At 42.5% G+C, this 26,926-nt stretch overlaps 1 protein-coding gene across 1 annotated transcript in view; it reads right to left on the bottom strand.

Annotated features, from left to right (window-relative positions):
- ARHGAP45 (Rho GTPase activating protein 45) overlaps window positions 1-26,926 on the bottom strand; it is a 76,169-nt gene that overhangs the window by 12,484 nt on the left and 36,759 nt on the right. Inside the window, exons 4-17 of the mRNA XM_070943648.1 lie at window positions 24,711-24,795; window positions 22,309-22,410; window positions 21,661-21,675; window positions 17,661-17,830; window positions 14,565-14,629; window positions 13,480-13,590; window positions 11,088-11,168; window positions 9,452-9,634; window positions 6,845-6,982; window positions 5,871-6,061; window positions 3,418-3,533; window positions 2,172-2,180; window positions 213-299; window positions 11-19 (exon numbers count right to left, since the gene is read on the bottom strand). Of these exons, the coding sequence (XP_070799749.1) occupies window positions 11-19; window positions 213-299; window positions 2,172-2,180; window positions 3,418-3,533; window positions 5,871-6,061; window positions 6,845-6,982; window positions 9,452-9,634; window positions 11,088-11,168; window positions 13,480-13,590; window positions 14,565-14,629; window positions 17,661-17,830; window positions 21,661-21,675; window positions 22,309-22,410; window positions 24,711-24,795 (1,362 nt within the window). The remainder of the gene's footprint in view (window positions 1-10; window positions 20-212; window positions 300-2,171; window positions 2,181-3,417; window positions 3,534-5,870; window positions 6,062-6,844; window positions 6,983-9,451; window positions 9,635-11,087; window positions 11,169-13,479; window positions 13,591-14,564; window positions 14,630-17,660; window positions 17,831-21,660; window positions 21,676-22,308; window positions 22,411-24,710; window positions 24,796-26,926) is intronic.

Below are 26,926 nucleotides of genomic sequence, written 5' to 3' on the forward strand. Positions count from 1 at the left end.
GTTGTTTTACTAAAGCTCCCTGAATTTAATGACTCTTTCCATAGCGGCCAACGTGGGAGCGGGTGCATTGATCAAATATAAATTGAATGAATGAATGAATAAGAAGGAACGAATATATTGATGCAGGTACATAAGGGCATCTTATTAGATTCTTTTCAGCTCAGATCCTAATGGAACTTGCATAATCCATAGGTCAGAAGAGGGGAAGATACCTGGGCTTGTGGTAGGGGATTCCAGACTGTCCTTGGTCTCTGTGATGGCTGTTGGCCATGATTTGTGTGCCTGGTGACCTCGCCCACCTAAGGAGCCAATGACAAGGCAGATTTCATTCCTGCATGCGGAGAGTCAGACAAGAGGTTGGGCCTTTGCAATGCTGACCGGCTCTTTGAAACAGGAAAAGCATCTCCCAGTCAGGCACTTTGCCAATATAGCTGGGTCTCGGTTAGTGCAGCTAGAGAATCTCATGAAGGGGTTGCATTATTCTGACCCGCACTACAGATCGTCCTCGGCTTATGACCACAATTGAGCCCAAAATTTTCATCGCTAAGCAAGGCAATTCTTAAGTGAGTTTTGCCCTATTTGCCACAGTTGTTAAGCAAATCGCTGCGGTTGTTAAGAGAATTTGCAGTCGTTAAGCGAATCTGGCTTCTCACCTAACAACCAGCTTGTTTATAGTCATGGAAATTCTGGTTGCAACTGTGGTCGTAGGTTGAGGACTACTTGAGCCTTCCTTTCAAGCAGCTCCTATTGCTTCTGACTACTTCTGAGATCAGGCAAGAGCTTTCTCCAGTAATGAGTGATAATGAATCTTTGAGTCAGAGGGAAACCCCCAGCGTGAAATTACTTGTTCTTGTTGCAGATCCCGTTTCTGTCTCCACAGTCTCCGTTTCTAGTCACTGCTGGTCTCTGAGTTTCTTCCAGGTGACCAAAAGTAACAGATGTTCCTTGCCTGGAGCTGGAGGGTAATGCTGGCAGAATAAGATATGGGAGGAATACTATTCGAATCCTGGAACAGTTAAAGATAATCTAAACCAGGCTCAGTCATGAATAGAATAACAGAGTTGGAAGGGACCTTGGAGGTCTTCTAGTCCAACCCCCTGCTTAGGCAGGAAACCCTACACCACTTTAGACAAATGGTTATCCAACATCTTCTTAAAAAATTCCAGTGTTGGAGCATTCACAACTTTTGCAGGCAAGTTGTTCCACTGATTAATTGTTCTAACTGTCAGGAAATTTCTCCTTAGTTCTAAATTGCTTCTCTCCTTGATTAGTTTCCACCCATTGCTTCTTATTCTACCCTCAGGTGCTTTGGAGAATAGTGTGACTCCCTCTTCTTTGTGGCTGCCCCTGAGATATCAGAACACTGCTATCATGTCACCCCATGAGCTGGGGACAAGTTGACAGTGATCTCATGGGGACCTGGCTGAAAAAAAGATGCTGCCAGATCACATTTGTGCTGTGGTTAGATCCTAAAAGGGAGCCTGGCCACATAACAGCAGGAGCTGCTTTGAGAAGAGGTTTAGCTACCTGTGTCTATCTCCTTCCAAGCAACTTATGCAGAGACACAGGAAGGCCAGTTACAACCCTTTGAAGATGTCTATGGAGATTCTCAGTCATCCAAGTCATGGTTGTCCCACAGGTCCTTTTTCAAAACAACTGTACTTTCTTTGTTTTTGACCCAGAACAACAACAAAAACCAAGAAAGTCCAGTTGCCTTTTGAAAAAGCACCTTTGGGGCAACATTTTGAAGACATATATTTTTAAAAGCACGGAGCACGTACATTAAATAAATAAATGCATACGTATAGGAACCGAGTTCTTTTCTTTCTTTCTTTTAAATTTGCAGGATGAAATGAGGAATGGGCCTCAAGACTTAAAAAAAGGTTTGCAGCCATGTGTCTGGGGAAATGTGGACAGAAGATTGGATTATTTATATTGATATTGTTTCCTGATTGCTTATTTGTACCCTATGACTATCATTAAGTGTTGTACCGTATGATTCTTGACGAATGTATCTTGTCTTTTTATGTACACTGAGAGCATATGCACCAAAGACAAATTCCTTGTGTGTCCAATCACACTCGGCCAATAAAGAATTCTATTCTATTCTATTATCATTAGAAGATCTTCAAGATCCCTTCTGAGCCTACAGTTCTAAGACATGGGAACGCTGCAGTGGTCTGTCTAATGCAGCCTCCGATGTTTAGGACCAAATTTACAAATACCTCTCACAGGGCATGAAGGAACCCAGTGTTTCTTCCTAGTATCTCTGCCTACCATCTGATTTTTAAAACTATCTGAGACATATGTCTTTTGAAAGCCTTTCCCACAAATGAATTGTGACCCCCCATCCCAAAGTAGTTTGAATCAAGCAGCATTTAAGTAAATGAATAAATGCAGCAAATAAATAAATGCAGCAAATAAATAAATGCAGCAAATAAATAAAGCACATACATACATACATACATACATACATACATACATACATAACCAGAACCTATTGTTTTTACAGAAACTCTAGAAGATATGCTAGCCTATGAAGAAACTACATTGTATATATTTCTAATCTCATGAGCTAGGATGAAGTTTGAGAATTATATGTAGGAAGGCCTCTGCTATACTAGAAACCGGTCTTAACCAGAATTTATTGATAGGTTAGTTACTCTAGAAACAACCCCTAGGAATTAGGACCATAAAAGATAATTTGTGGGGGGGGGGGCGATAGAAGTAGAGTAATGGGAGATGTAATCAGTGGCGGAGATAATGTATTCACTGTTAGGTGCTTTGGATAGGTTGTAATGGCATGAGTACTAAACCAATTTGGAAAAGGTAGGGGTAAATTTGCAACTTCAATAGGGAATATAAAGAAAACATAGTGATGATTTAAGGCAGAAGTCTCCAACCTTGGCAACTTTAAGCCTGGTGGACTTCAACTCCCAGAATTCCCCAGCCAGCTGGCTGGGGAATTCTGGGAGTTGAAGTCCACCAGGCTTAAAGTTGCCAAGGTTGGAGACCCCTGATTTAAGGTGTGTCCAATGTACCTGCGTGGGCATGGTGCACCCTCTTTGCAAAATAGTAAATAAAAGTACCATTGTTTTCTCTTGGGAGTTTTGGCTGGTGGTGATTGTTTATTTCAAAACTAGGCAATGAATCCCACGCACACACATACATACATACATACATGTTTTGCATTTGGGAGCAAATTCATACCAAATTTACTGAAAATTCTGCAAGGGAGGAATCAGAATGGTCTACCTGGAAGCCAAGTCCTGCTGGAGATGTTATCCATGCTACAAAATCAAGGGGTCATACAGTATACGGGTGGGAAGGGCACAGAAATCCCGCTTCCGCAGAAAAGTTAGGCTGTCTCCTCACCTCGTTTTTCAAGCTGGGTGGGCCGGTTCTGAGGATCTCGACCTGCGGCTGTGTCACCCTCGGAGGCTGCTCCATCTTTACTGGAGGTGTCAGAGCTACTCGTTCCTGTGAATTCACTAATACTGCAGCTGCCTTTTCTTGCCCGAGTCATCGGAGAGCTGTTGAAGAGGGAATATTTCTACAAGTTTGTCACTACGTTCAAACTCCTGTATCTTCCTCATTTAATCTTTCCTTACCCTTTGTACCTCTCTTCTAACCATTCATACCATTTATTCCATACCATGTAGTACTCTGTTTCTCTCTCATCTTGTATTTCTTTTGTGAGTTTATCCATCTCTGCGCACTCTAAAACTTTTCTTATCACGTTTTGCTCTGAGGGTATATCGTTATTTTTCCAATTTTGTGCATATGTTATTCTCGCTGCTGTCGTGATATGTATAATTAAATATTGTATTTTTTTTGTCATAACAAACTTGTAGAAATGGAAATGACACATGATGCATGATTGTAATTTAGTACCCTGATATATTAATATGTATAAATAAATAAATAATAGAACTATATGTATAAATAAGGGTAAATTGAAGTAAGGGAGCAAAATGGATATATAAGATATGAATACTGATGTGGAAATGTTGTAAAGAAGAAAATTGTAAAAAAAAAAAAATTGTTTTAAAAAATTGTTTAATAAAAATTATTTTAAAAAAAGAAAAGAAGAGGGAATACAGGTAGTCCTCAACTTATGACCGGTCACTTAACAACCGTTCAAAGTTACACTGGACACGCTCCCCCCCCAAAAGGGAACCTAGAACTCAGATTTAAAGTTCTGATGGCTGCCTGCCCCAGGTTCATGTGGCCGCATCTTTGATAAGCGGTGATTGGTCTGCATTCATGGCTTGTTTGCAGTGCCTTATGGTCACATGACCACCAATTTCAATAGTTTGTGCTGGAAGCTGGGTTTACTTCCTGTTTCCAACAAAAAAAAACCCCACCCATTGTAGATACAGGTAATCCTTGACTTATAACCATTAGTTTTGTCACCATTCAAAATTCCAATGGAACAGAAAAATGTGACTTATGACCAGCATCCTCATGGTCACAGGATCAAAATTTGGGCACTTGGCAACTGGCATGTATGTATTTAGGACAGTTGCATTGTCCTGAAGTCATGTGATCACCATTCGTAACTTTCCCAGTGGGTTTCCGACAAGCAACGTCAATGGGGAAAGCCAGATTCGCTTAACAACCGCACAATTCATTTAACAACTGCAACGATTCACTTAATCGTGAGATAAAGGCTGCAAAATGGGGCAATACTCAGTAACTGCCTCGCTTAGCAACAGAAATTTTATGCTCAACTCTGATCATAAATCGAGGACTGCCTGTATGCTTAACAACCAGTGTTAATTTAAGGACTACTGCATTTGCTTTATGACCACTGTGTTTGCTTAATGGCCGCATCAAAAAATGCTGTAAAATTGGGTTGATCACATGGGTGCCTCAGCTAATGACAGTCATGACATACAATGGAAATTCTACGTGTCGTTACTGTCATAAATCGAGAGTATCTGTATTGCAAAAGAGCTGAACGGAAGTAAAGATAATCCCTTGATAAGACATCCCATCAATCCAGCTTTAGCAAACCCATCTATTAGCAACCATTCTCAGTGAATGACTCCCCCTTTGAGATCAGAACAATAAATTGCATGTGGCCAGGACAAAACCTTTGAGTCAGTTCAAGTTAAAACTCTAGAAACACAGTTAATATATCTATAGGGACCGTATGTCCTTTATTACAAGGAACAATCCCTTATTTCAGAAAACGGCCCTTTAGATTAATTTAATTTTTCAAAAATTCACTTTTGCCCTTTGTTTTGGTCATTCAACTTTTTACTGTAGAAATGGCAGTCTTTCACATTCATGTGAAAAAATACGAAAACTGAATTATCGTTCTATTTACATATCCTGATTGATTGTAGATATTTTTATTAGAATATGCATCTCGGTAAAGCTGTTGAATTTTCCTTTGTTAAGCAAAGTTATAAATAATGACATTTTATAAATCCCTATGAACCTCTTTCAGATTTGCCCCTTTCTCAAATTGGTCCTTTATTTTTTTCCCCCCAAAAATATGAGCACTGTAATTATAGCCCATATGAAGCAATCATTTACAATTTCTACCATATTAAATATTATTAATACCTCAGCAATTTTTGTAAAGGCCCTGGGAGCTATACCATCCCCTGGTCCATGTCTATATGCTATACAGGAATAATTTGGGGGGGGGGGGTAGGAAGCAGTCCTGATTTCAGAGAGGTTGGATGGCAAACAGTTTGAAGGGATAACTCCAATTCCCATAACCCTTTGGGGATGCCGTTTGGAATTCTGGAAGTTGTGCTTCCAACACCTCTGGGTGTTGAAAGGCTGTTCAAAACAGTGGCCACCAGGACGTATTAGGATTTGTCATGACCATTTGCATTAGTGCCAAACCCTACCAATTGTTGGTTGACACGTAGGGCTCAAAATCATACTGTGTCTCAGGTTCGTCTCCCCGCTGCAACCGCTTGACGTGAGAGGCATACTGTTGCCCGGGATCATAGAGTTTGCTGCTCTCGCACAACGTCTGAAAATAGACAGGCAGTGGGGCTGTCTGCATGTGCATGATTTGATAGAAGGAAATGGTAGCCTGGAATCCGGAAGTCAAAGAAAACAGGAGAAACATGTTAGAGAAAAGGATGAAATATATGAATGAAGTCATGGGGAAAACCTATCTGTGTAGTTGCTAAAAGTCAACCCCAACTTATATATTATCAGTCATCAATAGGAGTAAAACATCTCCAGTGTGGGCATCACAAGACCAAAACCCACAAAAAACCCACTACCAGAATTCTGCACAAAAACTTTTGTGACAATCTTAGCTCCCACTTGGACACAAACTAAGTTTCTAGTTCTGATGGCAACAAATGTGTCTGCCACCAAGTCATAGACCCATAGAAAGCAGAACTCCGAGGCAGGCAGATTCCTCAAAGACCAGTTTTATTGGAGATATCATATTGGCACAAACTGGTGAAAACCGACTCTGAAAGTTCCCGCGGTTTTCACCTAATTAAAAAGTGAAAGTTTCCCCTTTCTCCAAACCATCAGTCACATTGTCCAATCAAGGTGCTGGACGGTTGCTTGGTTACTTCACCCCTCCTTCCTCCAGCCACCTGTTGGAATGTCCTAGGTTCCCATAGGAAACTATTTTGTTTTGGCTACAACCCCCACCCCCCACCACCAACTATGTTCCCCCTCTCTACCCGTTCTTTGCATTCTGGCAACCCTGAGCCTCCAAAATGGCCCCAGCCAGGTTCACTTCAGAGTTGACAGTGTCCTTCAAAGAACACGGCTCAGAGTGAGCTTGCTTGCAGCTTCTTCTTAAGGACCAAAGGACTGAACCATGTCGGTGGGATGGCCCAGCCAAACTCACCGACTTTATGATTTGGTCGCTCTGCTTGACCACCTCATGGAGTTGCCGAAGCGCTGTTACTTTGGTGTCCTCCAACTCCTGCTTCTGGGTGTTGGCATCTGCGATGCAGGTCCGGTATGTTGCCATAGCTTCTTCGGCCTGAATTGGCAGAGAGGCAGAATCAGCAAAGGACACGGAAAACGGCTAACAAGGATAGATGGATTCAGCATTAAACTCCCTCACAAGGACATAATTTCTGTGCCTCAGGAAGAACGTTGCTCAAAACGGTGGAATGAGATGGCATTTCACCCAAGAATCTCTGTTTTAATTAGTTTCTCCCTTTCAATGTCCAAGATTTCCAGTCCCCAAATCTTCTATTTTGGGATTCTTGTAAACATGTCTGGAATCTGAGACTAAGATGAAGGTTATTTTTACTAAACGGCTTCTATTTTGCAGATACAAATAGTTACAAAACACTTGGAAGGCTAGTTGGTGAAGCTGATTCTACGCCTCCTCAGGATAGTTTCTTAGTTTATCTCTTGGGAGGTGGCAGACTGATATACTTCCAAATAATTATAGGGGGCAGACATCCCCTTATACTTTTTAATTTCTAAGAAACCATCTTGGTCCAAATGTATTATTGGAAATAAGGATTAGCTTTAAGACCAAAGCTTGCTTTAATATACTTATTATATTAAAGTATATTAAATTATTAAAGTAAGAGGAAGTTGGTGTCAAGATTGACAGACAAATAGATATAAGAGGAAGTGTGTCTGGTGTGCATCAAGATAGATTGAAGCTTGCTTTGGTATATATATATATATATATATATATATACTTAAAATAAGAGGAAGTATGATGTCTGCTGAACAGCAAGATGCCAGTCCTTTAAAAATAAGTTTTCATATTGATACCATAGAGTTTATCAACAGATTACACTGGGGAGGAAGTACCTATAACAGGAGTGTCCAAACTTGGCAACTTTAAGACCTGTTGACTTCAACTCCCAGAATTTCCCAGCCAGGCACCCCTGGTCTATAGCCATCCACTTGTCGCAGAAAACTGGGCCATATATTAAGACAAACAATTTTAAGCTGCTTGGTTATTTCCAACTTGTGCAGAAGCCAGGGAGAAATAGAGAATTCTGATCCATTCTGGGAACTGAGTGCCATCTTTCCTTTTGTAGTTGCTGTTTGGACTTTGAAAGCCCCAGCCTTTGAAGCAGGGATAATCCCAGAGTGCGATGATAAAATGTCAAGATGGTTGCCAGGATGGTGTGATCAAACACGAGCCTGCTTTATGTGTGGTGATGTGCATTAAAACCACACCATCATGACTGCCACACCCTTTGGATGCCCCTGCTTTGAAGACTCTTAATAGCAACAGCATGTAGACCTATTTACAGCCCTCTCTAAGCAGTGTACAGAGGCAATATATTGCGCCCAACAATTTAGATCCGTGATGGCGAATCTATGGCACGTGTGCCACAGGTGGCACACAGAGCCATGTCACCTGGCACGCCAGCTCAGCCTCTCTAGGAGTCTCTGGAGGCTGGGGCAACAAAAAACGTCACTTCCTGTCCAACCGGAAGTTGGGAAATGGGCTGTTTCAGGCCTCCGGAGGGCCTCCGGAGGGGTGGGGAAGGCTGTTTTCACCCTCCCCAGATGCATAGAGAGGATCTGGAGCCAGGTGAGAAAGAAAAATGGGCCTACCGGGCCATTGCATGCCAGAAGCGGGGGGGGGAGGGGATTGCGCACGCATGCATGGGGCAGGGCTTATAGAATTATGGGTGTGGGCATGCACGCACGTGAACCTCCCCTGTCCCCCCCTTCCTGGCACGCGATGGCAAAAAGGTGAGCCATCACTGATCTAGATCCTCATTTTACCGACCTCGGAAGGATGAAAGGCTGAGTGAACCGTGAGCCAGTGAGAATCGAACTGCCGGACTGCTGGCAACTGACAGTCAGCTGAAGTAGCCTGCAGTACTTAAACATGTCACTAGAAGGCAAAATCATGACACTGTGTTTCACTTACTTTGTCCATGCTATGCAGGGCCATTCACTGGAGAAAGCAACGGTGGCTGGATACTATCACACTAGCTGACTCTCTGGCTGCTATCACACTCTGGATACTATCACACTTTTCCTGACACCATTCCAGAGCATAGAGAAACTCAAAGAAATAGTGCAAGATCGGAAGAGGTGAAGAGACCTGGCCTATAGAATTGTCAAGAGTCAAACTCAACTGAATGGATAACATCACCATCAACAGATCAAGAGAGATCAAGAAAACATGATTCCAAGTGCAAGATCAGCGCCACACAAAGTTCACAACAAATCCACCCCAACCTCAAGGTTGACTCAGCCTTCCATCCTTTCGAGGTAGGTAAAATGAGGACCCGGTTTGTGGGGGCAATAAACTGACTTGTATAAAAAAGAACACTGCTTGGGGGGGGGGGGAAAGCCCTACTAAGCAGGTATATACAAAAGTATGAAGACTATTGCTTAACACATTGTAAGCCGCCCTGAGTCTCCGGAAAAGGGCGGCATATAAATTGAACCAATAAATAAACAATAAATAAATAAATTGCTCCCACATTCCAGATTCTGTTGAACTTTATCTATCCACCTTGTTCCGGGCATCTTCTTCCAGCCGTCTCTTCTTGTCCAAGTTCTTCAACGTGGCCGTGCTGTTGCTAGACACCAGCTGATCCTCTTCTGCTTTGGCCATCACATGCCGGGCCTTTTCACAGTCCTCTGAGCGTTGCATGTACATCTGCTTGGCCTTGCGCAAGTTGTTCTCGGCTTCTTGCTAAAGCGGGAAACGCAAAGCATCATCCCTCTTGGTTTTCTCCTTGCAAACATTTCGTCGCCAGACTAAGCAAAGGCATCAGTGCCTACATGAGCAAGTGTTGGTCTTTGAAGAAAACTTAATGAAATTTGTGGATGGCCATGGGGAAAGAGGGGAAGAGGTGCTGCCTAAGAAACCATCGGATAAGAGAGACAGGAGCTACCATTGGCTTAAGGGCCAGAGAAGGAAACTTAATGGATCGTGCAATTATAAGTGGTGAAAAGTTTATTCCTTTCAGACTTGACTCTGTCAATGTAGCCTTACAATAAAGTAGAGTTAGCTCATCTATAGGTAGTCCTCGACTTATGACCACAATTGAAGGGAAAATTTCTGTTGCTAAGCAAGACAGTTGTTGTGAGTTTTGCCCCATTTAATGACCTTTCTTGCCACAGTTAAGTGAATCACTGCCACTGTTAAGTTAATAACACGGTTGTTAAGCGAACCTGACAGACTTTGCCTGTCAAGAAGGTCACAAAAGGTGGCCACGTGTCTCGGAGACACTGAAACCGTCATAAATGCATGCCGATTGTCCGAATTTTGATCCGGTGATCATGGGGATACTGCAATAGTCGTAAGTGTGGAAAACAGTCATAAATCACTTATTTCAAAGCCGTTGTAACTTCAAACAGTCACTAAATTAATGGTTATAAGTCGAGGACTACCAGTAGTCATATCTCTTGTCTGCTTTACCTGGGCAGGTTAACCCTTCCCAATTCCTCCCACTACAGCGATTCTTTATTTGTTTATTTACTGGGGTTTTTATGCTGTTCCAGTCCAATATCGCAGTTGAATCTTGAATGTCTACATTGGGTTTTATTCCGTTTTGGCAGGTCAGTATACAGGCAGGCTTCACAACTGGGACTGGCAACTCCATTGCTAAGCACTGTGGTCAATAAGTGGAAAATCAACAAGCTTGTGATGTCACTTCCCATTTGGTCATTAAGCAAATCACCATGGTCGTTCAGCAAAACATCACGGGATCACAGCTTACGAATTTACTGCCAGGTTTTCCATCAACTCTGCTTGTTACCAGCCAGTTGTGAAGCTTGCTAATGATGATTTAGCTGGCAAAGATTGGTCACAAAGCTGGTTTTTTAAAAATTTTCTAATGTGGAAAATGTGTGGCACTGTGACACCAACAGTAATACTGGCTGCGGTTTCCTCACCTCTGCTGTTTGTTTTTTAATTTTTAAAATTTGTGTGCGTGTGCTTCTTAAACGGCCAAAATTCTATGAGCAGGAGTGTCCGAGGGATGTGGTAAAAAAAGAAGCCACGAGGATGGACATGAGCATCGTGACTTCTTTGACCAGAACCTGGGGACACCCCTGCAAACATAACTGAGGTTTATGAAACTGCTATAACCTCTGGGCTGAGCAAACCCATAACCCTACAGTGCTCCCCAAGAGCATCTCACCAGCTTCCTCTGGGCTCGGTGCCACTGTTCCTTAATCTCCTTCCGCCGCTTTTCATGCTCGAGGCGCCTCAGGGACAGAGGCTGAGGAAGAAAAAGAAGAAAACTGGGTCAGCCTGATTGCTAGAGGAAAGAAAATGGTTACATACAGAAGACCTGGATAGTCCAGGAACTAAGGGCTAAGCCCTAACTTTAACCTAAGGCCAACATACTCCTGTTTGATTAGAACTGGGGTGTCAAACTCAAGGCCCTTAAATCTGGCCAGTATGGAAATAGCAAAGGACTGGCCCGCAGTGCCTCTGGCACAGTGGGGAAATCCAAATTTTTTTACTACCGATTCTGTGGGCATGGCTTGGTGGGCGTGGCTTGGTGGGCATGGGAGGGGAAGGATACTGCAAAATCTTCATTCCCACCGCACTCCAGGGGAATGATATTGCAAAATCCCCATTCCCACCCCATTCTGGGGCCAGCCAGAGGTGGTATTTGCCGGTTCTCCAAACTGCTCAAAATTTCCGTTACCGGTTCTCCAGAACCTGTCAGAACCTGCTAGATTTCACCCCTGCTCTGGCAGCCAAAACGGGATGCAGAGGAGGGGGGACCATGCGCCCCCCTCACACCTGATTTTCAGCCTGGATGGCCTCCTGCAAAACTCTGCCAGCCAAAATGGGGCATAAGGTGACTGCACACGGGGTCCCCATGCCCCATTTTCAGCCTGGACAACCTCCTGCAGCACTCTGCCAGCCAAAATGGCGGGTGGGGGCCACGCAAACCACCCCCCGTACCCCATTTTGGCCAGCAAAGTGCTGCAGGAGGTTGGCCGTCCCATCTCCCACTCACCCCTCCAGCTGGCCCACGGAGGAAAACTATAATGCTGATCTGGCCCTTGAAGAAATCCAGTTTGACACCCCTGGGTCAGAATAATATTTCCTTGATTAGAATAGCAGAGTTGGAAGGGATCTTGTAGGTCATTTAGTCAACACCCACCCACCCAAGCAAGAGACTCTATGCCATTTCTGACAGATGGCAGTCCAGTCCCTTCTTGAAAGCTTCCAGTGATGAAGCTCCCACAACTTCTGAAGGCAACTTCTGTTCCATTGGTTGATTGTTCTCACTGTCAGAAAATTTCTCCTTATTTCTAGGTTGAATCTCTCCTTGATCAGTTTCCATCCATTTGTTTGGACAAAGAATAGCCATGGGCCAAGACTTAGAGCTGACTGCCCTATCTGTGTTGCTTACAAGAGGTTCTGGGAATCACCAATTGCACAAATATTTGTGATTAACACCAAGATTAACATTAGACTAACAATCAAGAAGCAAACAATACCCCAGTCAAGGAAACTGTCAAGTAAGCTAACAATGAACAACAGTCCAACCAAGGAACCACTAAAAGCACTCCTACCAGCGCTGACAGGGCAAGTCATTAGTATATAAAATGGGAACAAACCCCATTCCCTACTAGCCCTGATGATATTACTTAGTTTGCTAATGAAACGTCTACAAGAAAACGACCAAACTCAGAGAGCACCAAGGATCCCAAAGCACAAAAATTTAGCAGGAAAATTCAGCAGCTTTCAGTGATATGATGTTTTCCACTTCTTGATTTAAAAAAAAAAAGAAAGAGAAAAGGAGCTGCATATTCTTCACCCCTCAGAAAGAAGGCCTTTTTGCTCCTCCTCTGGAGATATTACTATTAGTATTGGTATTACACTTAATATTGTAGAGTGGGGTCTCCAGACTTGGTAACTTTAAGACTTGTGGACTTCAACTCTCAGAATATCTTAGCCAGCTATTCTGAAGTCCAAAAGACCTAAAGTTGCCAAGTTTGGAGATCCCTGTAGAGACAAATTTGTACAGCAGTTTTCTGCAGAAGTGATTGACTCAGATACTGCTTATTATTTACTGGTTGAATGTATACCCTGCCATTTCCTCAGGTGTCCAAGGGGACAGAGTTTTGCACTACATCATTCTATTTAGAATCTTTCTATGATTCTATGCTTTCCCTCACAACAATCCTGTGAGGTAGGATGATCCAACGTCATTGGTTCAACTTCCCCCAGGGAGCTTCTGCAGCAGGGGAGATCAGAAGCTGAGGCTTCCCAGTTGCGGTCACCATATCTACAGCTACAACTGCAGGTGGTCCCCAATTTACAGCGGGGAAGCCAGATTCACTTAACAACCGTGTTACAAATTTAACAATTGCAGTGATTCATCTAACAGCTGCAGCAAGAATTGTTGTAAAATGGAGTTTTATGTAACAATTGTCTCACTCACGAACAGAAATGTCGGGCTCATTTCTGGTCACAAGTCAAGGACCTCCTTTATGGCACGCTCTGGGGGCTTACAAAAGAAGGACCCCCCAACGCCAACCCCAATTTTGCCATGGTCTTCTTTTTACCTGCATATAGGTTTCGGTTCGCAAAGTGGTGGCCGCTTGCAGGCAGTTGAGACTGTGTTCCATGTCTTGCTCCAGGGACAGAGAGTAGATGGAGAGGAACGGCATGGAGGGCTGAGGAGAAAATCATAGGAATTCATTCATATCCAAAGGAAGAGCAGCTCAAGCACTCTGAATCAGGGGTCTCCAACCTTGGCAACTTTAAGACTTGTGGACTTCAACTCCCAGAGTTCCTCAGCAAGCTTTTCAAAAGGTAGCTCAACTTTCTTAGTTTTTTCCCCTTGAAACCATTTCACTTCTCATCCATGAAACTTTTTCAGTTCTAACAGAATGCTGGGGAATTTATATCTATATTCTTTGCAGTTGCACAATCATTTGCACTCTGATTCAGGTGACTCTATAGATAATCCCCCCTCCCCAGCTGTCCACAATGACTCTCAGAAAGAGTGCTAATGATCAGAGGACTACAAAGAATATTAATCCTTCCTTTCCCCACCATTCAGTTAGAATTGAAGAAGCTACTAGGATGAGAAGCGAAATATTTTCAAGGAAAAAAACCTCAAGAATTTTGGAAAAGCATCTTTGGAACAATCTTGGAGGTCTGGTTATGTGCCCAGGCTTGGGGTCTCGAGTATGTGAAAGGTTATCTGTTTCTTGGTTATCTTAACATCTATGGATCATATTTTTATTGGCTGATGTATGCATTTAATTTTCAGTATTGTGATTGCAATTCATTTTCTAATTGATTTTATGATTGCCCACCATCCAGAGTCACTTGATTGAAATGGGCAGCCATACACATTGAAAAAAATAAAATAAAATATGCAATAAAATAACCAGGGAGCCAGAAGGCAAATTCCAGACTTCTATTCCCATCTACTACTCAGGAAATCCAAATAGAATGAATAAATTGTATACATCAGGGGTAGGCAACTGTGGCCATTTTATAACCTGTGGACTTCAACTCCCAGAATTCCTGAGACAGCCAAGCTGGCTCAGGAATTCTGGGAGTTGAAGTCCACAGGTCATAAAGGGGCCATATTTGCCCACCCCTGGTATACATCATACTCATGTCACTCTGAGTTTACCTCTTGAGTGACGGTTTGCTTGCAGGTGTTCACTATCTTCTGAAGTCCTTTGGAAAACTCGATTTCTGAGGAGAAAAAAATGAAGGACAAAAAAATACTGATGTAATCCATGTTAGGTTTAAAAAGCAAGCGTTCAGAGATTTCTGCCATGGCATTGAGAATTGAAGAATCGTAATTTTTCTCTCCAGATCTCTGAAGAGCAAGATGGAGCTAGAAGCAGAACATTTCTGAGTGTACAGGTGCTTTGACCACTAGGCTAGGGCATGGAGAGCCTGATCTGTATGCAGAAAGTTCCACATTTATTCTTGGGTATTTCAAGGTAGGGCAGGGAAAGATTCAGGCTCCAAAATGCTAACAAATCATTACCATGTTTCCCTGAAAATAAGACCCTGTCTTATATTTTTTGAACCCCAAAATAAGCGCTTGGCCTTATTTTCGGGGAGATCTTATTATTTTGGGGTGTGTGGAGCAAGATGGGGCTCCTCTTGCCATCTTACCTGATTTCCAACTCTCTGTTTAAAATATTTTCAGGAAGGGCTTATTTTGGGGGGAGGCTTATTTTAGCACATGCGCTCAAAAGCCCGATTGGTCTTATTATCAGGGGATGTCTTATTTTCAGGGAAACAGGGTACTTGTGAAGGTAAACTATAGCTTGGCAAAAGGCAGATGATAAAAATCAGCTTTTTGTACACAGGAAGTTGCAGTATAGCTGCTGGAATGTATAGCTTAAAAGATTAGGTATGGGTGTCCTTGATTTACAACCATTCGTTTTGTGACCGTATGAAGTTAACAACGGCACTGAAAAAAGTAACATCACTATTTTTCATACAACTGTTGCAGCATTCACATGGTCAAAATTTGAATGCTTGGCAACTGGCATGTATTTATGATGGTTGCATGTGACCATGAGGTCCTGGGTTCATGTAATCTAGTGGTGAAATCCCCCTGGTTCTATCCGGTTCGCCGAACTGGTAGCGCTGGCAGCGGGAGGCTCCGCCCATCTTCCGGGACATCATTACGGCCCGTTTTTTTACCATCTGTGCATGCACAGAAGATTCTGCACATGCGCAGAAGAGGTGAACCGGTACCAAAGGTAAGTGGATTTCACCGCTGATGTAATCCCTTTTGTGACCTTCTGACAAGCGAAGTCAATGGGGAAGCCAGATTCACTTAACAAACCATGTTACTAGCTTAACAACCGCAGTGGTTCACTTAACAACTGCAGGAAGAAAGGTTGTGAAATGGGGCAAAGGACATTTAACATCTGTCTTGCTTAACAACAGAAATGTTGGGCTGAATTGTGGTTGTAAGTCAAGGAGTACCTGTAGTCAGTGGTGGGATTCAGCCAGTTCGCACCACTTTGGGAGAACCGGTTGTTAACTTTCTGAGCAGTTTGGTGAACTGGTTGTTGGAAGAAATCATTAGGACAGAGAACCGGTTGTTAAATTATTTGAATCCCACCACTGCCTGTAGACAATACTGGATTAGATCGAAAAGGTACAATGTTGGTTAGCTTGAAGGCCACCGTCTCTTAAGGATTGAGGGCCAAAAGCAAGTGGGGCCAGGACCTATAAGGGAAAGTTTCAAGGCTGAAGTGAAAGAGTAGCTGATGGGAGAAGATTAGAAACGAATATTATATTCCTTTATTTCTACAGGTCGTCCTTGACTTGTGGTTGTTCAAAATCATGATGGACCCTGGAAAAGGGACTTATAACCTGGTTTCAAAGTTCAGTGTTGGTGACCTTAATGACCAGTGTTGGATTTTGCTGGGAAAGCAGAGTTTACTTCCAGTTTCCAGCATCAATGGCCCCACAGCAAATAATGGGTTCATTTAACGACTGCAGTGATTTCTTTAGCATTGCAGCGTTTGCTTAATAATCAACACAAAGAAGATTGTAAAATCGAGTCCAGTCAAATGGTGACCCACTTTACGACCGTCACAACTTATGACTCTAATAATTGCAGGGCTCAGTTACAATCATAACTCAAGGACTACCTGTATTTTAATTTTGGAATGCAGGTAATCCTTGACTTCTGACCACAAGTGAGTCCAAGGCAAGACAGTTGTTAAGTGAATGTGGCTCCATTTTAGGGACTTTTTCCCCACCGTTGTTAAGTGAATCACTGCAATTATTTAGTTACTGACACAGTTATTAAGTGAATCTGGCTTCCCCACAGACTTTTTCTGTCAGAAGATCACAAAAGGACTTTGTGACCTTCATAAATACATGCCAGGACTTTGCAACCATCATAAATACATGCCAGTTGCCAAGCCTATGAATTTTGATCACATGGCCATAGGGGGATGTTGCAAAGAAGTCGTAAGTGTGGAAAATGGTCATAAGTGCCTTTTTTCAGTGCCATCGTATCTTTGGATGGCCACTAAATGAATGAATGAATGGTTGTAAGTCGAGAACTACCTATACTGGTAATTATTAGGGTTTCTTTGATCATTAGTTTTATAAAACAACATAGAATAAGGTAGACCAGGGGTGTCAAACTCGATTTCATTGAGGGCCGCATCAGGGTTGTGTTTGACCTTGGGGAGGGGGGGCGTGGCCAGGTGGGCGTGGCCAGCTCAACATCACTCGTGTCAGGAGTGCCTGTGGTCGCTTGAGTGCTCTGCTAGCGAAAACAGGCTCCCGAGCTCAGTTTTTGGCTGCGACAACCTCCTGCAACCTGCTGCCAGCAAAAACTGAGCGCTGTTTTCGCTGGCAGAGGCACCGTGGGCTGGTCCTTCACTGTTTCCAGGTGGGCCCTGCGGGCCAGATCGAAGCACCCCGTGGGCCGGATCCAGCCCACAGGCCTTGAGTTTGACACCCCTGATTGACTGCAGACTTTGGCAGCACAGATACTTTATTTTATTATTTTATTAATTTGATTTGTATGCCGCCCTATCTTCATAGGACTCAGGGCGGCTCACAACAATTAAAATCAAACCAGATAAAAACATATTAAAATACAAATTAAACGTACGTTAAAACTCATTAAAATACAAACCCCATCAGTCCAGGCTGGGCGATTTAAACAGCCACTTATTCTCCCCCCCCCAAGGCACAGAATCAACTTAGCTATTCCCCTTCACTGTCAGCTCACCCAGAACCGTCCTCTTCTCCATATAGTAGATAAGATCCTTCATGTACTTGGAGATGCTCTTGGCATACTTGAGGGCAAAGTCTACCCCTCCATCACACTTCTGAAGGAGCACGTTCACCTCTTCAACTGACAGGCGTGCTGCATCGCATGAAAAGTAGCAAATGAGTGATCTTCATCTTATCCTTTTGGTTGCCAGAATCTAATTTTGCGCAGCCCTAAAAATAGGCTAATTTCATATACTCTTCAGCCAATGTCAAAAGCAAACCTTTCTGAAATTGATAAAAGGCTGATTACATCAACATTCTCTTGTCATGCAGCGGTTTCCAAATACCACAAACAGCATCGTAATGCAACAGTTGCTTTTGTAATGTTTAATGGTGTGAGCACTGATGCAGAGCAAGGAAGAAGAAGAATGCAAAAAAAAAACTGAGCTCCAAAATGCAAAATATCATAGAGAACTTTCTGCACAGCTGAGTTGTAGCATTTCCTACCAGCCTTGAGCCAGCCCCAAACTATTGCACCATGAAATTTGCTGCCTTCCAAGGTAATGTTTAATGTATCTTAACACATTTTAATTGCCTTTGGGTAGCATCAGAGTAAGGATGAAAAGTTTACTTCCACACTGATATAGCCAAAGATAATTCAAGCTCATGTTTCACTCATGAGCTAAAAATGGGATGAAACTGATGTTATGGAAACAGACCAGAATTAAAGAGGTTGCCAGGACAAACTGCGCAATAATTAGGAGCATGAGAAAGAATTTGAATTCTTTTTCTTCTAGGTATGATGGGTAAGCAGTTGGAGAAAAAAACATGGGACTTTCTTTTATATATGATAACAGCAAGAAAACTTTCTGCATGTACAGAAATGGAAAGATCTGCAGATCCTCACAATGGAGATTGGCTGAGATGGTGAAACTAACTATTTTAATTAAAGAAAAGACTGTCTCGCTTTGTTTCTATCTGGAAACCCATTTTTGGATTCTATGTGTCAACTCGCAAAGCCTCCCTGGCCTGCTCTCGAGTTGCCATAGGCAAGGGGGATGGGAAAACCGGAAGCAGCAGGGCCGCCAAAAACAAAAGCACATTCCAGAAATATCTCTCTCAAGACTGTCTCCCAGGGTTACCTACAGCGGCCGGAGGGAAATGATCTCTATAACCCATGAAATTGCTCCGTTGGCGAATGTGACTGATGACACACCCTGGGGGGAGGGGGGAAACAGGGTCAAGATTGGGTCGCAAATTACATAGGATCAGAGTTGGCTTCAATTGGAACGTGCCGACATGAAGCTTCTAATAAATGACTGGATTTCTTTGGCTCAAGACTCATGATTTAATTAGGGCAACCGTCGGAATCCTGACACTTTGCTTGAGACACAAAGAAATGCTATATTAATTTTGGGATTTGACGATTAGACTTGTTTAGCATTATAGAAATATTGGGTGTTACTCAATTTCAGATCAAAAGGTTAATTTATTTTATGTTTGTAATTATTGAAAAAAGCCGGAAGTTATTCTATTTTTATTTTCCTTTTTCCTCTTTTTTCCCCTTTTTCTATTTTTCCTTTCTTAAATATATTTTATTCTTTATAGAAATTTAATCACATATATATATATTTTTAAAAAAGAGAAAGCATCAGATTCAGAATGATATCAACATTATTTGTCTATGTGGCATAAATGCAGAACTCTGCACAATTCATGAGAAGCTAGTAAGGGAACAAAAATCATAGTAAAAGATGGTTCTTACCTGAACTGAAATCTTCCTTACCATGCAGCACATCTTCCGGTCCCAAACTTGTAATGCCCCCATATAGATTTTCCACTGACTACAAGTAAGGGGGAAAAAAGGTTACCCTCAGAGCCTTTAAGGACACCTCTATGATGTCAGCTTTCTTATTTTGTCCTTGCCAAAGTTTTCCCTTTTTATGGAGACAAATTGCCTTAGTTCTCTTACTCCATTAGAAAATCATCATCATCATTTAACAACCCCATAATCCCTTGCAGGGTATGGGCAACTGAATGGAGCTAGCAGAGCGTTTAATGGTCAGATGCCCTTCCTGTCGCCAATGCGGAGTTTTGTTCAGCAGATATATTCTCATTGCACCCAGAGAGAGAGAAATATTTGCCTCTACCTAGGATCAAACTCACAGCCTCCTGATTGTGAGGCGAGAGCTCCATCTCTAGGCCACCGCACCACTCTGCCTCCACTAGAAAATGACATAGCTAAAAAAAGTGGATGAAATAAAAGGACATGATTTCCTTGTTCGCCCTATCCTTCTGAAATAATTTATACTTTATAATAATTTATTTATAAGATATAAGGGATCCTAAAATCCATTAGCAGGATGAGTACATTAGAAATCATACATTCGTTTTATTTTTAATTAGTGTATAGTGACACATGCTACTGTGTTCTACAGCTTTTAGTTCCTTAAGTCCCAGAACCAGTCCTTCAAATTCCAAGCGGTTGCCATGGTGGTATTGCCAATTACAGAGCAAAACATTCTTGTAGGGCAAGACGGTTGAAGATGATTAAAGAGGAGGCCTACACTACTTTGGAGACCTTTCTTCTAAAAAACTGAGTGGGTGGATCTTCTATCTTCTAGCCTTTTTTATTTGCAGGAGCTACAGCATCAAAAATGGGACTTTTGGTTGTACCTCAACCAGCAAGTTCTATTCCCTGAGCTGAAGGTCACTGATGGTGCTTTAAGAAAGGTGAAAAAAAACAGAATAACAGGTTGGAAGGGACCTTGGAGATCTTCTAGTCCAACCCTCTGCTCAAGCAGGAAACCTTATACCATTTTCAGACAAATGGTTGTCCAATCTCTTCTTTAAAATCTTCCAGTGTTGGAGCTTCTACAACTTCTGGAGGTGGTTGCACAACAGATGCCTAGAGAGAGCCCAGCTGCCCCTTCATGATTTAGAATCAAAATATTTACAGCACGGAAATTGCTTTGGTCACGCTGATGGATGATCTCTGGCGAGCCCGAGATGGGGGTCATTCTTGTATCTTGGTGCTACTTGACCTCTCAGCAGCTTTCGATACCATTGACCATGGTATCCTTCTAGGACGACTAAGAGAGTTGGGAGTGGGAGGCACCGTGTTACGGTGGTTCTCCTCCTATCTCTCTGGTCGGTCACAGTTGGTGTTGGCAGGAGGACAGAGGTCGACCCCTAGACCCCTTGTATGCGGGGTGCCTCAGGCCTCGGTCCTCTCTCCCCTCCTATTTAACATCTACATGAAACCGCTGGGTGAGATCATCCGACGATACGGGATGGGGTATCAGCAATATGCTGATGATACTCAGCTGTATCTCTCCACCCCGCGTCAGTTCAGTGAAGCGGTGGATGTGATGTGCCAGTGCCTGGAGGCTGTGAGGGTCTGGATGGGAGTCAACAGGCTCAGACTTAACCCAGACAAGACCGAGTGGCTGTGGGTATTGCCTCCTAAAGACTATGTCGACTGTCCATCCTTGGTTCGTGGGGGGGAGAAATTGTCCCCCTCAGAACGGGCTCGCAATTTGGGTGTCCTCCTAGACTCACAGCTAAGATTAGAGCAACATTTGGCAGCTGTATCTAGGGGGGCCTTTGCACAGGTTCGCCTGGTGCACCAATTGCGACCCTACTTGGATCAGGAGGCTCTCCTCACAGTCACTCATGCCCTTGTCACCTCACGGTTAGATTATTGCAACATGCTCTACATGGGGCTACCCTTGAAGAGTGTTCGGAGACTACAGTTGGTACAGCTGCGCGAGCTGTTGTGGGTGCATCTAGGTACACCCACATTACACCAATTCTCCGCAAGCTGCACTGGCTCCCTATTGGTCTCCAGGCACAATTCAAGGTGTTGGTTATTCCCTTTAAAGCCCTACATGGCTCAGGGCCAGGCTATCTTCGAGACCGCCTTCTACCGCATAGCTCCCAGCGACCAGTAAGATCCCACAGAGTTGGTCTCCTCCGGCTCCCCTCAGCTAAACAATGCTGGCTGGTGGGCCCACTGGGGAGGGCCTTCTCTGTGGCTGCCCCAGCTCTCTGGAACCAGTTACCTCCTGAGAGCCGGACTACCCCCACCCTATTGGCCTTCCGGAAAGTGGTGAAGACCTGGCTTTTCCGGCAGGACTGGGGCCGTTGATCTCGCTGTTGCAATCTTGCGAGATCCGGCCATGAATGGTGTGCATGGGCTTTTAATGTTTTAAAATGTTTTTATAATGTTTTAAAATAATTTTTCTATGTTCATTGTTCACATTATTTTTGCTGTAAACTGCCCAGAGTCCCTTGGGAGTTGGGTGGCATAGAAATGCGATAAATTAAATTAAATTATTAAATTAAATTATTAAATTAAATTAAATTAAATTAAATTAATTAAATTAAATTAAATTAAATTAAATTAAATTAAATTAAATTAAATTAAATTAAATTAAATTAAATTAAATTAAATTAAATTAAATTATTAAATTAAATTAAATTAAATTAAATTAAATTAAATTAAATTAAATTAAATTAAATTAAATTTATTGTTTCTTAGGCCCTAAGAACCATTTGGAATTAGGATACAAAGAAAAAAAATATTTTTTTTCTCAGCACAGGATCCTTTTCTCTTGAAACACCAGAGATTAAACCCGCTGCTTTCTCATTCAAAACAGGACTGTTCTGGGCAATGAACTGAGGGGCTCACCTGATTCAGATCAGACAGAGGAATCGAAAGGATGGTACTACTGTCCACCTCTCCCAGGAGGAATTCAGAGACACTGGAATGGGGAAGAAAACAAAACAGGAAAAAGGTTGATATACTAGGAAATAACTAGCAAGTTAGTAGCAGCAGCCAAAACCATCACTGACTCTCAAAAAGAGGCTAATAGTGACATTTTTGCTTGCCAGTATTGATTGCACAAACAACACTTGCTCTAATCTTTAACTGTTTGAAACTGCAACTCCCTTCAACCCCTATCATAAATGAATAATGATTGGGGGTGATAGGAAATGCAGTTCCATTTACCAGGAGCTTAGAGGACTTCTAGTCCAACACCCTATATCAGACTCTATATCAACACCCTACATATTCTCTATTCAGCATTATAACCAGGGGTGAAATCCAGCTGGTTCTTGAGAACTGGCAGTGGAAATTTTGAGCCGTTTGGAGAACCGGCAAATATCACCTCTGGCTGGCCCCCGAGTGGGGTGGGAATGGAGATTTTGCAGTATCCTTCCCCTGCCACGCCCACCAAGCCATGCCCACAAAACCAGTAATAAAAAATTTTGGATTTCAACACTGATTATAACCCAAATAGTCATTAAGAAAACGTTACTTGGAATTGCACCATACCAGTGAATGCAAAAATCAGCATCTGCGGCCCATGGCATTACTATTTTAACTTTCACCAAACAGCATTTTCCTTATTACAAATATATGCAAACATCATTTAGAGTAGTGAAACTGAACATTAATGTTTAAAATATTAGTTTTATCTCTTCAAGGGAAAGAAAGAAACTCATACTTAGGGTTCTTTCTTTTAGAACAGAGGTCTCCAAACTTGGCAACTTTAAGATTTATGGACTTCAATTCTGGGACGTGAAGTCCCCAAATCTTAAAGTTGCCAAATGTCTATGGAGATTTTTAGTCATCCAGGTCATGGTTGTCCCAAAGGTGATTTTTCAAGAGGCAACTGGACTTTCTTGTTTTTCTTTGACGATATTTCGCGTCTCCTTCAAGAAGCTTCAAGCTGAAGAAGCTTCCTGGAGGAGAAGCGAAACGCCTTCTAAGAAAAAAGAGCCCAGTTGCCTCTTGAAAAAAGCATCTTTGGATTAAAGTTACCAAGTTTGGAGACACCTGTTTTAGAATCATAAGAGTAAGAAGGTATTCTCCAAAGCACCTGAAGGCAGGACAAGAAGCAATGGGTGGAAACTAATCAAGGAGAGAAGCAACTTAGAACTAAGGAAAAATTTCCTGATAGTTAGAACAATTAATCAGTGGAACAACTTGCCTCCAGAAGTTGTGAATGCTCCAACACTGGAAGTTTTTTAGAAGATGTTGGATAACCATTTGTTTGAAGTGGTATAGGGTTTCCTGCTTGAGCAGGGGGTTGGACTAGAAGACCTCCAAGGTCCCTTCCAACTCTGTTATTCTATTCTATTCTAAGGTGCCATTTAAATTCCTCACTGCAGAAATCCAAATTAAATATCTCTGATATTGAGGTTTTTTCTCCTTTGACTTGGGCTGCTTTTCTATAATCATGATGTCGCTATACAGTAAATAGAAGCTTAACAGGATTAAGCTTCTTCTGAAGAAGTTATGAGGATTTACTATCAAGGAGAATTTCAAGCAGAGGCATTTCTTAGATATTTTAACACTGAATTGCTTACATCCAACTAGGGCCAGTGAAAAAGAGTGTGAAGTGGGTGGGGTCCGTGGATGCCCTAATTTTATGATGCTGTGCTTCTAAATTCTGTTAAAATTGCCTTTGAGCTGATCTTTTGCTTACTGTTGGGCCCACCAGTGGCTAGCGGATCTGGCAGCAGATTCGGACAGTGAGGAGGTTGGCGAGGAACATGGGCCAGTCCTGGAGTCTGGGGAAGGCTTTGATGAGGGCTCTGCGTCAGAGGCAGAGAGGGGGCCAGGGCTATATGCTAGTTATCAGCCTTTGGAGTCAGACATCAGTGAGGTAGACGAACAGCTGGAGCCTGTTCCCAGTGTGCACATGTGCAGAGATGCCAGACGCAGGGAACAGCTAAAGAACAAGGGTCGACTTGGGAGTAAGGCTACAGTGGATGATGAATGGCCCCTCCCAGAGGGAATAAAAGAGGAGCGAAAGGGGAATGGAGTTTGCAGGAGACAATTAGTTCATTACTGCATTCTTGCCAAGTATTGCGGTGTCTGAAAGATATCGGCCTGGCCACTCTCCCAGTCTGATAAAAGTCACTGATTGTGAACTGTCTGTGGGAGAGGAAAGACTTTGCTGGAGTGGAATTCACTGTAAATTAAATAAAAGGGGTTTATCGGGACGAGGACTCGGCTTTGTGCGCCTCAGGAAGCCCTGGTCAGAACACTTACGTGCTACTGAAGGAGACTGCAATCATCTCCACGGCCTTTTCAAATTCACGTTTTTCAGCTTCGTTGTTAGATTCATAGTGGAAGCCTAAAAAATGCAGATGGAAAAGGAAACCATGACATTCTCCCCAACTCATCAATCTTAAAAGGCATCCTACAGGATACACAGCGCAACTGTAGCACAATAAGACTGTACATTTCTGTGCGCTTTCCAATGCTCCTCATGTGGGGGCTGGGGTGGGAAGGAAAAGGAACAAGGCAAGCACTTCACAGCCATACAATAAAATAATCTTTGGTGGGAAAAAAAGAGAATTATTTAGAAGAATAATGATAGCTTTCCTCTTGTTGTTCTTTCATTTTGCAAAGCGACAACCCTAAGAGGGTTTGGAATCTGTCATTCAATTACCTATAAAATAGAATAGAATTCTTTATTGGCTAAGTGTGATTGGACACACAAGGAATTTGTCTTGGTGCATATGCTCTCAGTGTACATAAAAAGACAAGATACATTCATCAAGAATCATAAGGTACAATACTTAATGATAGTCATAGGGTACAAATAAGCAATCAAATCATACTAGGAAACATGGGAACTGTACTGATGCAGAATTATAAGTGCTCCTCAATTTACAACCATTCATTTAGTGGCCATTAGAAGTTACAAAAGCACTGGAACTTTGTTACTATACATGTTGACAGCAGCAAGACTATTGTACGCACAAAAATGGAAGGACCCTTCGATCCCTACCATGGACGAATGGTTGCAGAAGCTGATGGAATTGGCTGAAACGGCAAAATTGACTATTTTGATTAAAGAAAAGAATATAAATAGTTTTGTTTCCACATGGAGACCGCTTCTGAACTTTGGGGCTTGAACTGGAAAAGAATGAAACTTTGATTTTGGGTTTTACTGATTAGACTGATGGATCCTTACATAGAAATGGCTAGTTTATATGATTATGAAAAAACAAAAAGTTGCGATTTGATGTTACTGCAACAGAGAGAGTCGGAAGCCAATGCTTCTTTTTCTTTTTCCTAATCCTTCCTCGCTCTTCTTCCCTTCCCTTCCTCCCCCACTGTTTTCCTATTTTCTTTGGTATTTTGTATCTTATTTTATTTTATAACTCAATAAAAAATGTTAACAATGAGAAGTTACAAAGCACTGAAAACATTGACTTGCACTTAACAACTGTCGCAATATCCCCATGGGCACATGATCAAAATTGGGGTGCTTGGCAACCGGCATGTAGTTCAGTGGTGGGTTGCCCCCGGTTCGGTTCAGTTCTTGCGAACTGGTAGTAAAACAGGGAGGAAGCTCTGCCCGCCCACCTGGATGTCATCATAGATGATCTGTCTATGCGCAAAAGCTTGGCACGCGCGCACAAGCGAAGCATGCATGATCCCGTTGCGAACCGGTAGTAAAGGTAAGTAGAACCCACCCCTGATGTAGTTATGACAGTTGCAGTATATCTTGTGGTCATTTACAAACTTCCCAACAAGCTTCTAACCATCAAAGCCAACGGAGGAAGCCAGATTTGCTTAATGACTGCAGATTCAGTTAAAAACTGCAGTGAATCACTTAGCATCAGTGGCAAATAAAGTTGTAAAACCAGACACAACACTTAACAACCATCTTGATTAGAAATAGAAATTCAGGTTCCGGTTGGGGGGGGGGGTGTTAAATCAACAGGATTAGCTTTATGGAGGAATCTGTTGCAACAGCTACAACACACTGAAGAATTAATTATGCAAAACCAATCTTTTGGTCGTAGAAAAGGATCCTAGGGCAGAACCATCGTTGCACAAGTCATTCTTTGACACTGACCCTTCACTCATAATCCCTGGGAAACTGAAGTTCAGTTTAATTTTTGCTTGGGGAGATATACACTGTCATTCACTTGCCCAGGGTTTTTCTTTCTCCAAAGATCACTATGGCAGATGTCATGAACATGAAGCTTCTCTCATTTTTGTGGTTAAACTGTTCAGGATACAGGAAACCAAGACAGCAACAGAAAACAAACATTTTGGTTCTGCTGAGCTGCAGAAGCTGCCATTCTCTGCCTACCACTTCCTCCTCGGCTTCTCTGATATGATTCAGAGCACAAAAAAGTCAATTCCTTTGATGCCAAGATATTATAAAGTAAGATGAGGCTCAAGGTGAAAAAAGAAAGTGTCTCACCACTAGAAATACTCGTAAGTGCCATTGTAAAGAATTATTT

The sequence above is a fragment of the Pituophis catenifer genome, unplaced genomic scaffold, assembly GCF_029215685.1.
Source record: "Pituophis catenifer annectens isolate HBS135680 unplaced genomic scaffold, rPitCat1.0.hap2 SCAF_1, whole genome shotgun sequence".
Lineage (NCBI taxonomy): Eukaryota > Metazoa > Chordata > Lepidosauria > Squamata > Colubridae > Pituophis > Pituophis catenifer.